The 13,894-nt window shown below is 38.0% G+C and overlaps 1 protein-coding gene across 2 annotated transcripts in view; it reads right to left on the bottom strand.

The window, feature by feature from the left end:
* Nucleotides 1-13,894, bottom strand: part of LY75 (lymphocyte antigen 75) — an 81,920-nt gene that overhangs the window by 36,542 nt on the left and 31,484 nt on the right. For both annotated transcript variants that reach the window (XM_067472150.1, XM_060777697.2), the window contains exons 14-20: nucleotides 11,997-12,078; nucleotides 10,465-10,536; nucleotides 9,684-9,804; nucleotides 7,138-7,173; nucleotides 4,392-4,567; nucleotides 3,803-3,867; nucleotides 1,749-1,825 (exon numbers count right to left, since the gene is read on the bottom strand). In XM_067472150.1, the coding sequence (XP_067328251.1) occupies nucleotides 1,749-1,825; nucleotides 3,803-3,867; nucleotides 4,392-4,567; nucleotides 7,138-7,173; nucleotides 9,684-9,804; nucleotides 10,465-10,536; nucleotides 11,997-12,078 (629 nt within the window). The remainder of the gene's footprint in view (nucleotides 1-1,748; nucleotides 1,826-3,802; nucleotides 3,868-4,391; nucleotides 4,568-7,137; nucleotides 7,174-9,683; nucleotides 9,805-10,464; nucleotides 10,537-11,996; nucleotides 12,079-13,894) is intronic.

Genomic DNA, 13,894 nt, shown 5'->3' with positions numbered 1-13,894 from the left:
GCTGGAAAATATCTCTTTCCAAGGGCCCTTCCACACAGCCATACAATCCAGAATATCAAGGCAGAAAATCCCACAATATCTGCTTTGAACTGGGTTATCTGAGTCCACACTGCCATATATTCCAGTTCAAAGCAGATAATGTGAGATTTTTATTCAGCTGCGTGGAAGGGGTCTTAACTTGCTCTTATATATTCAGTTATGATGTTTAGAACATTATATTAACTTAAATAACACATTGTCTGAGATCCAGTTTGGGAAGTACTGAGCAAAGGATAATCCGAGGATAATGGATCACAGAAGACCTATGCTATGCCAGAAGAAACCTCCATGGGAAGAAAGTAACGGTTCATGGGGATTCTGCGAGAAGTAGTAAACAGAAGAGCTTGAAACGGGGATTTTGGGGGATATGGGGAAGGGAGGAGCCAAAGCTGATTTTGGAGCTTGGGGAAATTAATTTCAATGGGACAGCTTAAAACAAATGGATCTACCATATGGGAGTAGCAGGCGAAGAGCAACATGTAGCCTCCTGGGTTAAACCCTTGTGCTGGCAGGACTGCCGACCGAAAGGTCGGCAGTTTGAATCTGGGGAGTAGGGTGAGCTCCCGTTTGTCAGCTCCAGCTTCTCATGCAGGGACGTGAAAAAATCCTCCCAGAGGATGGTAAAACAACCATGCATTCCCTGGGCAATGTCCTTGCAGACATAAAATTATCTCACACCAGAAGCAACTTGCAATTTCTCAATTCATGCCTGACACGGAAAAAAAAAGCCTCCTGGATTATTTATTAAATTCTCAATTTCCAAAGACCTTTTGGGAATATATATATCTAAAATAGGGCACATGGAAGCAATTTTATTATGTGTTTGTACCCTATGACTATTTTGTACCCAGAAGATGCTTGTCATATCTATAAAGTTTTTCTGGCTTAAAAAGGGAGGTGACAAAAACTAGCTGAGCCCTAGTACTTCTTTGGCAGGTGCCTAAAGATAAATCATTGTCGTAGTCATCAAACCCTAGAATTCTATCTGATGCAGTCAGATGGATTATTTCAAACTAAACATTTTGAACAGAATTAGGCTATTTCCATAACATATTTCCCTTTCTGAATCTCTGAAACATATAAAAACACAGAATCACATTATGGATTGACCAATAACCTTAATTGCATAGAAACATATTTTGCTCAGGCTGCAACCTTCCTGTATATATATATCTTGTTAAAAGTCCAAATGATCTTTCAGGCAAGCCTGCACATGCTAAAAATTATATTTATAGAGTGGGTCTGGACACTGTAAACAAGATTTGGCAGTTGTTTAGTGGCGCCTGCTGCATGAACTATATTTATATCTGAAGCCTGCATAATCTCTGAATGCTAGATCATCTTAGGCATTACCAACAAGCATTGGCAGGTGAGTTTTTGTTGTATGGCATCTAAACAGTTTTTGGTCTTCAAAAATTTAGAAATAAGGCAAGAAAGAGAGTATGAAATTGAAAAAAATCAAACCAAACACATTTCTTACAGACTTGGGACTCTTCCACATGGCTGTATAAAATCCCACATTATCTGCTTTGAACCGGGTTATATGGAAGTGTGGACTCGGATAACCCAGTTCAAAGCAGATACTGTGTGATCTATCTGCCTTCATATTCTGGGTTATATGGCTGTGTGGAAGGGCCCTAAAAGACTTGAAGGGTTGTAAAGAAAACTTTATTTTAGCATAGGTAATATTAAGAAAAGAAGAATCCTACCTTTGTACCAGCTGTGAGAGGAAATGTGCCAACAATCTCTGAAGTATCTCTCATGATAGTGTGCAAATATTGAAAAACTAGGCAAAATAAAGAAATCAAATATTAATTTTTTCAAATTTGTGCATAGTTTTTTGTGCACATATTTTAAAAAGTAGAAAAAGGTGTATGAAAAGTTTCTTTTGAAAGGAAATTCTTAATATTATTTTTCAAAAAAATAAATGCAATAATAAATGCTTTTGATAATCGCTAAATGAAAAACCAACCAATTGGACAGGATTTTAAAGGTCTTCATAATTATAATTTTAATCTGGATACTCAAACCATAGAAATGGATGGTGAAATGGCATCATATCTTGTTTTTATGGGTTTTCTTAGTTTTTAAAATTGTTTGTCTATTTATATTATTCTGTTATTTAATTTTTTATTAATTGATATGTGTTTATTTTTGTATTTCGTTTATTGTATTTGTTGTGTGTTGTAAGCCACCCAGAGTCCCTTCAGGGTGATGGGGCGGGGTATAAATAAAGCTTATTATTATTATTATTATTATTATTATTATTATTAACTGTTATGCTTCAACAGCTCAGTATATGGATTACCCCTAATGTATTATTTATGATTTGTTTACTAAATTTATTTATTCCTCCCTGGGGAAATTCAAGGTGGCTAACTGTCACACACTTTTATCAATTTAAAACAAAGCAAATACAAAAACCAAAACAACAATTAAACAATATTGTGTGTGTTAGGTTAATAATACAGTTGAAATACAATGAATACAATTAAAATACATTTGAAAACACCCAGTCCCCCCAAAATCCCAGCTACATTCCCAGAGCCAACCCTGCCATTAGGGAGAGTGGAACAATTTAAAAATCTGATGCAGGGTGGAGTGGTAATGGGGATAAGTGTGGGAAAATGTTGGGAGGAATTAGGTGAAATCCTGGGAGGATTTTGTCCTGGCCTAAACTGAGAGTTAAGAGCTAGTCTAGCCTGCTTCTGTGAGTGGAATGGGAGTGGTGACTCTGGGGCACTATGTCTTAGTTAGCAAAATGTCTTTTTATATGGCTCATGGTGCTCTTCACTAATTCTAGGAAATTATTATTCAACACTCTTCAACCCAAAGTTCTCAATCAGCAACAACCTGAAGATAATGCAAATGCATAAATGATAAAGTGCCAGTGTGATATAATAATTTGAGCGTTGGGCTGCAACTCCAGAGGACAGGATTTGAATCCCTTCTTGATCGTGGCGACCCACTGAGTGACCCTAACCAAGCACTACTTTTCTCAGCCTCAGAAAATGCCATGATAGGCTCTTCTTAGGGTCGCCATAAATCAGAAACAACTTGAAGGTACACAACAACATACAAACAGAAATACCTAATTATCTTCAAAGAAAGACAGACGGAAATAAAACAACTCCTCAGCATGCTTATTGGGCGAATGGTTTATATTATTGGAATATCTATACTAAGAAGGAGTTCAAAAGGATGGTGGTTTCCCTCCAAATAATAGCCTCAGGCCCCTTCTACACTGCCATATAATCCAGATTATCAAAGAAGATAATCCACATTATCTGATCTAAACTGGATTATATGAGTCTACACTGCTAGATAATCCAGTTCAAATCAGATAATCTGGATTTTATATGACAGTGCAGAATGGGCCTCAGGTCACATAAAGATACTCATGAATTAACAGTTGATTTTTACTTATTTTAAGAAATTTAGTACACCGTCCTTCAATATGAAGATTTCTGGGGCAGCTTATGATAATGGAAAAAATCAATTAAATATACGCACAGAAAAATGACAGTAAAATAGTAAAGTAGCTTCAAATTATGAAAAACCAGATTAAATCAGTAAAATATGAAAATAGAAAAAGAAGATCAATTGACAGTTGCTTGTATTTTATTTCACTGGGGAGAACTGTGGAAACATATTAATTGCTCAAATATATTTACCTAACATTATGGAACACACTACTATTACACTATTATACGCTGGATGTCAAAAGGACTCTGAAGCTATATAAATGATAATAGTTACATACACGGAATGGTAGTGACTCGTAGGAGGTATGTATTTCAGCCACCAATTCTGTTTCTCATCTGTTAACTGCAAAAGCAAAAAGGAGTTGCATCATTACATCTTACAGAATAAATATGGGGAAATATTTTTTACGTGTAATAGGAAAAGAAACAATTTTCCATCTGAAGATGTAATTTTTTTTAAAAAAATCTAAATAAATATTTTCTGGTATTACTGTAATCCAACAAAATTTAAGAGAATGGCGTTTATATAAATGTAAATCTTAGGACAGACAAATGAAGTGATGTTTAGGACCAAATTATATGTCTTTCTTTACTGAATGCAAATGCACAAGTTTACTCTCTGATCTTAACTTTGCCATCTTCTCACACCAAAGGAAAATTACAGGGGAAGACAAATAAAAATTCCTTTCACTGGATGCAAAAAAGCACCATTATCCAGTCCCACATACATTTATCCCACATCTCATCATTTTCTCTCTCTAAATGGATGTTAACTAATGCTACTAATAATGGAAGAAGTCCCAACTATTTTGTCACAGGTATTCATACAAAGAAAGCTATACGAGGTTTTAAAAAAGCATACATTACATTTGCCATTCTGTTTAAAATCTGTATTAGCGCTGTGAAGGACGTCACATAAGCTAAGTCACTGTCATTCTCAGAACAGTAGAGAGAAGCCTCTTGGTAACTCAGGCGCTTATGGGGCACAAACCAGAATTCAGATCCATCAATATTCAGCGCTGGCCCATGAAGTCCATCTTCATCTACAAATAAAATTAAAATGACATATAGAGATTTAAAGAAATCCTTGTGTGCACCCCACGCCAGATCAGGTTAAACGTGACCTGTACCAGTGGGCATGAATGAATGAACAGTATTTAAAATAGTATACACTAAAGCATTGCATCTTGATAGGAAAAGAATTTGTATTTTTCTGAAAACCACTATTCAAAGGCACTCAATGATTTAAGTATAGTACAGAAGCATTCATTGCTGAGAGAACGCTACAAAAATGGGGATAGTAGCAAGAGTCTCTGTATAAGAACCTCTCCAATTCCTCTCCAGTTCCTGATCTGGGACTCTAATACAGATTTTACCTCAGTCTAGGTGAGACATGAGGGTTGTGGTACAAGCTGTGCTAGACCCAACAGCCACTTTCTCTTTGGAGTCAGTCACAAGAGCAGCATAGCCTACAAGTAGGGGCACATGAGCACTGCAGGGGAAGAAAAGGATTGAAAGAATTTCCCTCCCACCCAGAAAATTCACACACAGATTTCCTTAAGTGGGTTGAGACTAAAGAAATCCATGGTGGGAGCAAAATATAATTCCCATTGCTTTTGATTATCTGCCATGCAGACCAGGGACAATGGGAATTGCAACCCAACAGCACTTGTGGCTCTGAGTTAGTTAAACATTGAAGGACATTTTAAACTCAGACATCAAATCCTTTTTATTTAAATCCAATCCCAACTATCCTGATGAAACAGAAGGAACTGCAGCCTTCCAGTATCACAGCTCCCTTAAACTGTAGTCAAGATGTCTAATGATGAGGAATACAGGAGTTGTAGTTCAGAATTGGGAGAGCCACATAAAATTACATGGCAAGTTGGATTTGGTATGTGAGCCTTGAGTTTGACCAATGTGCTGCAAGATGTTGCCTATACACCAAATACCATATTGTGAGTTATAAATCACTTGTTTGTTGTGTCAGAAGCAAATTGAGGGTAGAGTTATAATGTATTTTTTAAAAAAACACAAAGTTAAAAAATTGACATTATACTAGATGTCCTTTGACCATAAGCTGGCCACTTGGATTGCCTCTGGTGTCACTCTGAGAATGTCCTCCATTGTGCATGTGGCAGGGTTCAGGCTGCATTGTAGTAACTGGTCTGTGGTTTGCTCTTCTCCACACTTGCATGTCCCAGACTCCACTTTGTAGCCCCATTTCTGCATCTCGTGGTGGCAGAGTGCAGTCTGTTCAGTGCCTTCCAAGTTACCCAGTCTCTGAGTGCCCAGGAGGGAGTTTCTCATCTGGTATCAGCCATGGATTGAGGTTTCAGGTTTTAACCTGCCTTGGTCCTTTCATTATTGGCTGCAACTTCCCAACAGTTGTCAGGTGGTGGAATACCAGCTAAACAGTATAATTTCTCCAGCGGTGTAGTGTGTAGACATCCTGTGATAATACGGCATGTCTCATTAAGAGCCACATCCACTGTTTTAATGTGATGAGATTATTCCACACTGGGCATGTGTATTCAGCAGCAGAGTAGCAAAGCCCAACTGTGTGGTTGTGTTTGTCAGGTTGTGCCAGTAAGGGGGACATGAGAGAAGTCTCCCTGCATAAAAGTAACCCATCTGGGCATCCCCTGGGCAACATCTTTGTAGATGGCTGATTCTCTCACACCAGAAGCGACTTGCAGTTAAAATCAGTAATATCTCTGAAACACTTTCTCTTTGACTACTCTTCAGTAGTCACCTACCACTTCCCCAAAGAAGACCTACCAAGGACAAATGTAAGTTTCTTCCCAAAGAAGGATAATATGATCATATATTTCATTTGACCACTTAAAATTAGCTATTGCTGATCACTTGCTCAGATTCCCTTCAGGGCTGTGTTGTAAGATGCTATAATAGCAGTATATTACATAATATATGTAATTGTTATCTGCTCATAAGCTTGCTTAAACATAGTTCAAGAGCTGCTGGCATGGAATTAAAGTGATGGATCAGCCAGGGACAGAGTGAGGAATCAATCTACGGGCAGTTCAGTTTACAGAATGAGGCTAGTGTAAGCAATCCTGTAAGGCGTAAGGGAATTGTATTGTCTTCTCAGACCACCTGATCCTGCTGGACTGAAATACCCTCTGGCCATCTGAAATAATTTGGCCTGAAAAAAATTGTTGGCTTTGCATCTTCCTATGAAAACATCAGTTTTGCACTTCCAAACACTGGCAATGGGACAAGTCCATCTTGCCACGGAAATCATTTCATTTCTGGAACTTGTGATATGTTCTATCTGGGCCAAACAAAAAATGTTCACAAAAACATATGTGAATGACCAAAATTTGAAGAAAATGTATAGCATGCTTTAGTCAATGAGAAAATGTATTAAATGCACACATTACCAAAACATAATGTTGTGTGTGGCATGCTGCATGATAAAGAACTGTGCAAAAACGAGGATGCCATTTATGATAAGAACCAAGTTAGGGAACCAAAGTATATCTGCCAAAGGTTTTGCCTTGTGATCACTGCCACATTACAGCCCCTGAAGTCTTTCTCCCCTCCATCCATTTTAATGAATAACAATGTGTGAAAATAAACATTTGCATACCTGGCTTGTACCACTCTGGTACATTTGGAGTACGACCTGTTCACAAGACAAAAGAGAAATGGTTACCGGATGTGTTGAATGCCCTACGGTTAGAAGCGATTTTCCCCCTTAACAACATTGTTAAACAAAGTGAGGGATTAAACACAGCCTCATCACACTAGAGAAAAAAAATCCACTTTCTAAAAAAACCTTTCTGCATTGAAGGGAAGTTTCTTAGAGAAAAAAGCTCACTTTCCTTAGCAAGTACCAAAGCAATAGAAATAGTAAAAAAAAAAAGTCAATTCGGAAGTTACAAAGGCATTACTATAAAAAACAGAACTAGGTTGCTAAAGACTGTTCTGATGTAATACAGCTCCACAGCATTGCCTCCAAAAATAACACCACTGGGATTAAAGGGTATTTTTTTATCTTTTGCTTCCTGCAGAGGACCATATAGTACTTTCCCATGTTCAGATGATATGGGTAGATATATCTTTGCAATTCAGAAGACTAATTGGTCTGTGATGGTAGATGCTAAATGAAAAGAGTGCAAAAATAGACGGTCGCATGAAAGTTCTGTACTTTCCATTTCAGTGCTAATGGTAATTTACTAATGAAGTCCTCAAAGCAGGGATGTTTGCATCAGGGAACAGGAAACAGAAAGAGATAGAAACCACTACAGACAAAACAGCAGTTTTTAATCCAGTTAAGTGTAACTATTTCATTAGATAAGTGGTTCAAAAATGAATGTGCTAAGACTTCAGTACTGTATACAGAAGTAAGAAAATAGAACTCTGGCATGTCCTTCTGAATAGGACAGAATAAGGAGTTGCTTAACAACTAAACTTTGTTGTGACTGACAGATATACTTGGAAGAAGGAGAGTAATGTCTGAGGTGCATTGATTACATATGGAGTCAATGTCACCAAGACAACAACAGGACCTCATTACACTAGAGAATGAATCTGGTTTCTTCCTCCTGCAAAATTCTGGGGTTTGTAGTTTAGGGAGAAGCCTTTAAACTACACTAAAGCCTCACTAAACAACAAACCCCAGAATTCTGCAGGAGGCAGAAACCAGATTTAAAGTGGAAACAGAAACATGCAAGCACTGTGGGAATATTACAGTTTATAAACTTGAATGGAACTGCAATTTAAAAGAAAGCTAAATTAAATAGAATACATGTTTCCTTAGCAGGTTTTTAAATAGATAACATACAGAGGAAGAAATATTTAAAAACAATTGTTACAAGATATTCTGACTTTCTTTTTCTTTTACTTAAAGCAGATTAGTACCAATGTTTAACTTCCAGGCAAGAACCCAAAAATAACTGGTCTTCATGTAACAATTATTAATAACAACTCAATTAAAAAAAACCAGTGGGCAAACAGTAATAAATTGTTTTTAGAAACCCAAGCTTTGATTGTAGCTGAGGAATACCAAACAAAATCCAGCATTTTTTGGGGGAAAGAACATGAAATAAAATTCCTACAAGGAGCTGGATACAACAGGTGATGCATGTCACCATCCTACCAATACCCCTGTTCTGCAAGTGGCAACCAATGAATTAGAACAAAACAGATAACTCAAAGCACAAGGCTGTCAGGCATCTGTTTTACTTTATGATAATTTTACAGCTTAGAAATAAGAAAATGATGTGAGGCTACTGCTTTGAGTAGTCAACAGACACACCTAATAAAGTCTTATTAAAGTAAAAGATTGCCTTTTTGCTACAGCATTAATCAAGTGGCAATACCGATCCCAAACATTTCAGTAGCCAAGACAAAAATCCAAAGAGTACACTTTAACCATGGTGAAAATGTAATGATTAATTAAAAATATGCCGTGAAGTGCATCCAAATTGTGCTGCAAGATCCAGATACCTCACTTTGCCTAATGTTACAACTGGCTCTCTCAGTGAATGTTGGCTATGTAGGACAGGAAGCAAGAGAGTCATTTTTAGATCACACATGCAACTTCTCTTGCTGGTTTAAATTAGACATGGGATATTAAAAAAGCAATGTAAACATCACTTTAAAATACCCACAAGGCAATAATAATAATAATTCAGTACTTGAGTGCTAGATTATGATTTTGGGGACCAGGGTTTGGATCTGAACTCAGACACTGAAACCCACTGGATGACCTTGGGCAAATCAGACTCTACCAGATTGAGAGAAAAGCTCCTTGCCTTCCTCTCTGCAGAAAGTTTGTCAAAAATGTCCAGAGTCTTTGAGACCCCTTCTACACTGTCCTTATATCCCAGGATCTGATCCCAGGTTATTTGTTTCAAACTGGATTATATGAGTCTCCACTGCCAGATAATCTGGGATAGCAAATGATGCGGGATCATCTTAGGATATAGCACAGTGTGGAAGGGCCTGAATCATCGTAAGTCAGAAGTGACTTGAATGCATAGAAGAGTAACAAATACTTCAGGAAGATGGACATTTGGGTCACAGTGACCAAAACAAAAGCCAAAAGGCATATTTAGGAACAAGGCATGTCAACTACAATCCTGAATATAGACAGGATTGAGCTTACAGGGGTTTGCTATTAAGGCCTACCTTTAGTGATCTGGCATACCCATTCAAGCTTTGAACCACAATGGAAAGGTTTTAAGTAAAAATCTTCACTTCTGTCTTCAAAATGGAAAAATATATATGAACGTCGCATGGATCTAAGAGTCTGCAGAACAGCAAAATAAAGACAATGGAAATATGGAAATTTAATACCAGTTTCTAGATGTGAAATACCATCTTATGAATGTTTACTCACAATCATAAGTAAATTGCACTATGCTCACTGTAAGTTAAGTCTGAAATGGACTGAACATCAGCCAACCATTTACAAAAGACTTTTCTTTTTCTCTTGGTCTTTTAATACTTGTCTCTCCTTCCTTCCACTGGACCAGTCAATTGACAAAAAAAGAACAACACCTTAGTGATCACGGTATAGGAAATAAGTCTATCTGTGTTCAGTGGGGAATCCTTCAAAGGAAGTCAGCAAGGAATTAGTCTAATAGCCAAATACATTATTTCAGCCTTTCTGTAGTGAATGAATGTTGGCAGGAGGCAAGGGACATGGATGATAGGGTTTAAAGTTCTAGAACTGGGAAAGATCCATTAGCAACCCAGAGGACCTGAAGTCCACCCTTCTCCATGGACTTGCTCCTGTAAAAACTATGCCCTGATATAATACACAGCTAAAGTATTTCCACTTTGTTTAAACGTATTTAGAAAGTATCATTCTATACACATGTACTCTGACAAAAGTAACTGCTGAAGTAATTCCCAGGCAGATGTGTATAGGACTGGAGCTCTGTTCATCAAAAAAGTTGAGGTGTACCTTAAGAGCTGCACAGTCTCTAGTATCATATTCATCTTCTTTAAACTCAGCAGGCATAAGAACAGTAGACATCTTTGGAAAGAACAGAGGAGACAATGATTGCATAATTACATTTCAATCATATTAATAACATTAATCTGTACACTGTGGTAACAACAGCTTGCAATTCCTAATGCAAAGGGTTCAACTCCCATCCCTGCTGCATATACTAGGTAGAGATGATATCTACAATCCTGAATCTGGAATACAACAAGTTGTCTAATCCGTGCCCTAGTGGCCTCATTGATCCATCTAAGAGTCTCAATATGGGAGCAAGGAGCCCATTTCCTAAATTGGGAAATGGCTGTTTTGGTGGATAACATTAAAACTCAGAATTCCATATGGAAATAGTCCTTTCCAAAAGAAGTGAAATTTAATCACACTTTTACAATCAAAATTAGTCAGTGATCATGATCGAGAGTCCCATGTGCACACAATACTTCTACCTTAATGGACTTTCCATTTATTTTAACCTAAGAAACTATACTGTGTCCATATAGCCATTGATTTTGATGGAATGATTTAGAGCAGTGTTTACAGATGCAAACAGCAATTCCAGCAGATGTAAGAAATTGGTAAATTGTTTTTAAAAGTGAAACAAATCCTTTTGGTAATTGATTATATTGGTAGAGAATCTGCTGTTCTCAACCTGTTCTTGGATTTAAGAATAATGAAATGTATATAACTAGAATGCCTTGGTGCAGGCACTGACATCTCTGGTCCATCCTCTGTTCAAATATTAGCCAGCAAGCCAACACCTTAAATCAAGAAATAGCTTCCTAATATCTACACAGATACTTGCAGGAATACCTCAGCACGCAGGAGTCCAAAAATGGCAGGTTAAAATCTGGAACCTCAATCAGTGGCTGATACCGGATGAGAAACTCCCCCCTGGGCACACAGAAGACTAGGCACCTTGGAAGGGGCTGAACAGGCTGTGCTCTAGCATGACGAGATGCAGAGCCAATCTTAATAAATGGGGCCACAAAGTGGAGCCCACAACATGCGTGTGTGGAGAAGAGCAATCCACAGACCGCCTACTACAATGCAGTTTGAGATTTGTCACATACATAATGGAGGACCTTCTTACACCGATACCAGACACACTCGGAAAGGCAGCTTCTGGTCAAAGGATATTTAGTATAATGCCAAGTTTTTAACTTTGTTTGTGGTTTTTCTATACTTATAACTGTATCCTCAATTTGCTTCTGATACAATAAATAAATAAATAAAATCAGCTAGAATGGCATGAGATCCCGACTCATTTTACAAAAAAAAAGGAGATAAACAGTTACAGTGTTAAGACTTTTAAATATTTCCACCAACAGAATAAGATATACTTTGTTTAAACTGGTGCTCTTAATAAATATTTCATTTACACGCTTCCTCTGTGAACTGTGCTCGTTAAGCTTGCAGTCTCTTTCAGATTCCATCCCCATTTGACTTTTGGCTAGATTAGATTTTCAATTATCCTTCTTAGTAGTTTAACTTACAGGTTGATTGTTACTCCACTGCCATGTCTCTAGTGATCCGGGATCCCTCTTGTTAAGCCCGACCCAGACCCATCTGTCATTGCTGTAAATGAATTTTTAAAAACAGACTTCAGCGTAAGGACATTTTTCAGCACAATTGCTCTAACATTGTAATCCTGCCATTATACAGTTCTGGGTTGATGATCAAACTGTAATTGTTTTGGAAGAGTGTTACTGTGTTGACCTGCCAAACTTCTCATTATGCATCTCTCATTTGAGTATTTGATTAAACATTTCTGCAAGGGCCCAGCCCATAAGGCACACAAAACAGAGCCATAATAATCATTTGGCTTCAGTCTACATATACCGACATCAAGGTTTGTAACTCTCTATGAATATACAGGCTTGCAAAATGCACCGAGCCTATTTATATTGCTTATTGGATTAACACCTCACATTTTAATTAACTAAAAATAAAAACTACCTGAATAAAAAGATGTCTGCCAGACCAGAAGGATAATAGGCAGCATGAATCAAGGGTCAGCTGTTCATGGATCTTGTATCCTGGGGTCAATCTGGAATGGCAAATGCCCTGGAATGGTTCTGACCACTGGTCCTGAAGATGGAAGGGAGTCCTGATCATCCCAACCCATCTCCACACTGCTTGGCATCCAGAGTGACACTGGGGGGTGTGTGTGTTGTGTGTGTGTTTAGGAATCATCTCCTCCTTTCCTCCTCCCTTATCCCCAATGTGCCCTGGAAAACATTGTTCTAGGTGACAAGCAGTAGTTCATATCATGCCTGCTGGTTGCTGCCACAATGAAATTAGGAGGGGAATGCTGAGTACCATCCTGTGTTCCCAAGCTGCCTAGGCCCAGGAATATGGGATTGCAGTAATATATAATATATAAAAATATTGATTAGTCCCTTAGGCCATATCATAAAAGGATGGCAGTATAAACAGTTGCAGCTGGTTCTGTCTTGGAACCAGTCCAACTGTTTACATGGGTCCAAAGTTGCAGTTTGCTCTGGATTCTTGGGGAGAATTCAAACCAACCCACTACATCTGTTTACGTGGCTCAAGGCTACATTAATTTCAATCAGGTCCATGCATCATGCAGCTGATTCTCCCCCTTCAGGATAATGGTTCGATGTAAATATGCCCCTCTTTACTCACTATAGAAGACAAGACACATCTACACCTACCAGATTACCTGATGCTGCCCAAGAAGATCCTTGGAAGCCCTTTGGCTGTCCACAAAGTCAGCCGGCTGAGAGTGCAAAGTCACGTGGTCAGCATGACTGCATGGAGCTCTGTTACCTTACTGCTGGAGTGGTACCTACTGATCTATTCACATTTGCATGTTTTGGAACTGCTAGGTTGGCAGAAGCTGGGCCTAACAGCGGAAGCTCACCCTGCTCCCCAGATTCGAACTGCCAACCTTTCAGTCAACAAGTTCAGCAGCTCAGAGGATTAACCTGCTGCGCCACGGGGGGCAGGCTGGTGGCGCAGTGAGTTGATCAGGATCTTTGTTTTAAAGCAGATGTAAAATCAAAATATTTTGAATTTGGGAACATATTAAAACATGTTACCTTTTTTTTTTTGGTACTCCATATTTGCAATTCTGCAAATATGAAATACTTTTGAAAGCAATGGCATCATAATAACAATAATTACGACAAAATAGAATACAACAAAATGTCTTTTGAGACTTTGGTAATAAGTGGAAATAGCCATAACCATCAGAAATTGTGAGAGACTAAATGATGAGTTTGACAAGATTATCTGTTGCCACAGGAATTTTAAAACCACACCTTCTGTAGATATTAATGGAAAGTGCTATATTTACACATATCACATATTTTAAATAATCGATGAAACAGTAAGGTAAAACAAAATTAATTTGGGTAGGAATATT

Source organism: Anolis sagrei, chromosome 1 (genome assembly GCF_037176765.1).
Source record: "Anolis sagrei isolate rAnoSag1 chromosome 1, rAnoSag1.mat, whole genome shotgun sequence".
NCBI lineage: Eukaryota > Metazoa > Chordata > Lepidosauria > Squamata > Dactyloidae > Anolis > Anolis sagrei.
This window is presented reverse-complemented; position numbering and strand designations above follow the sequence as displayed.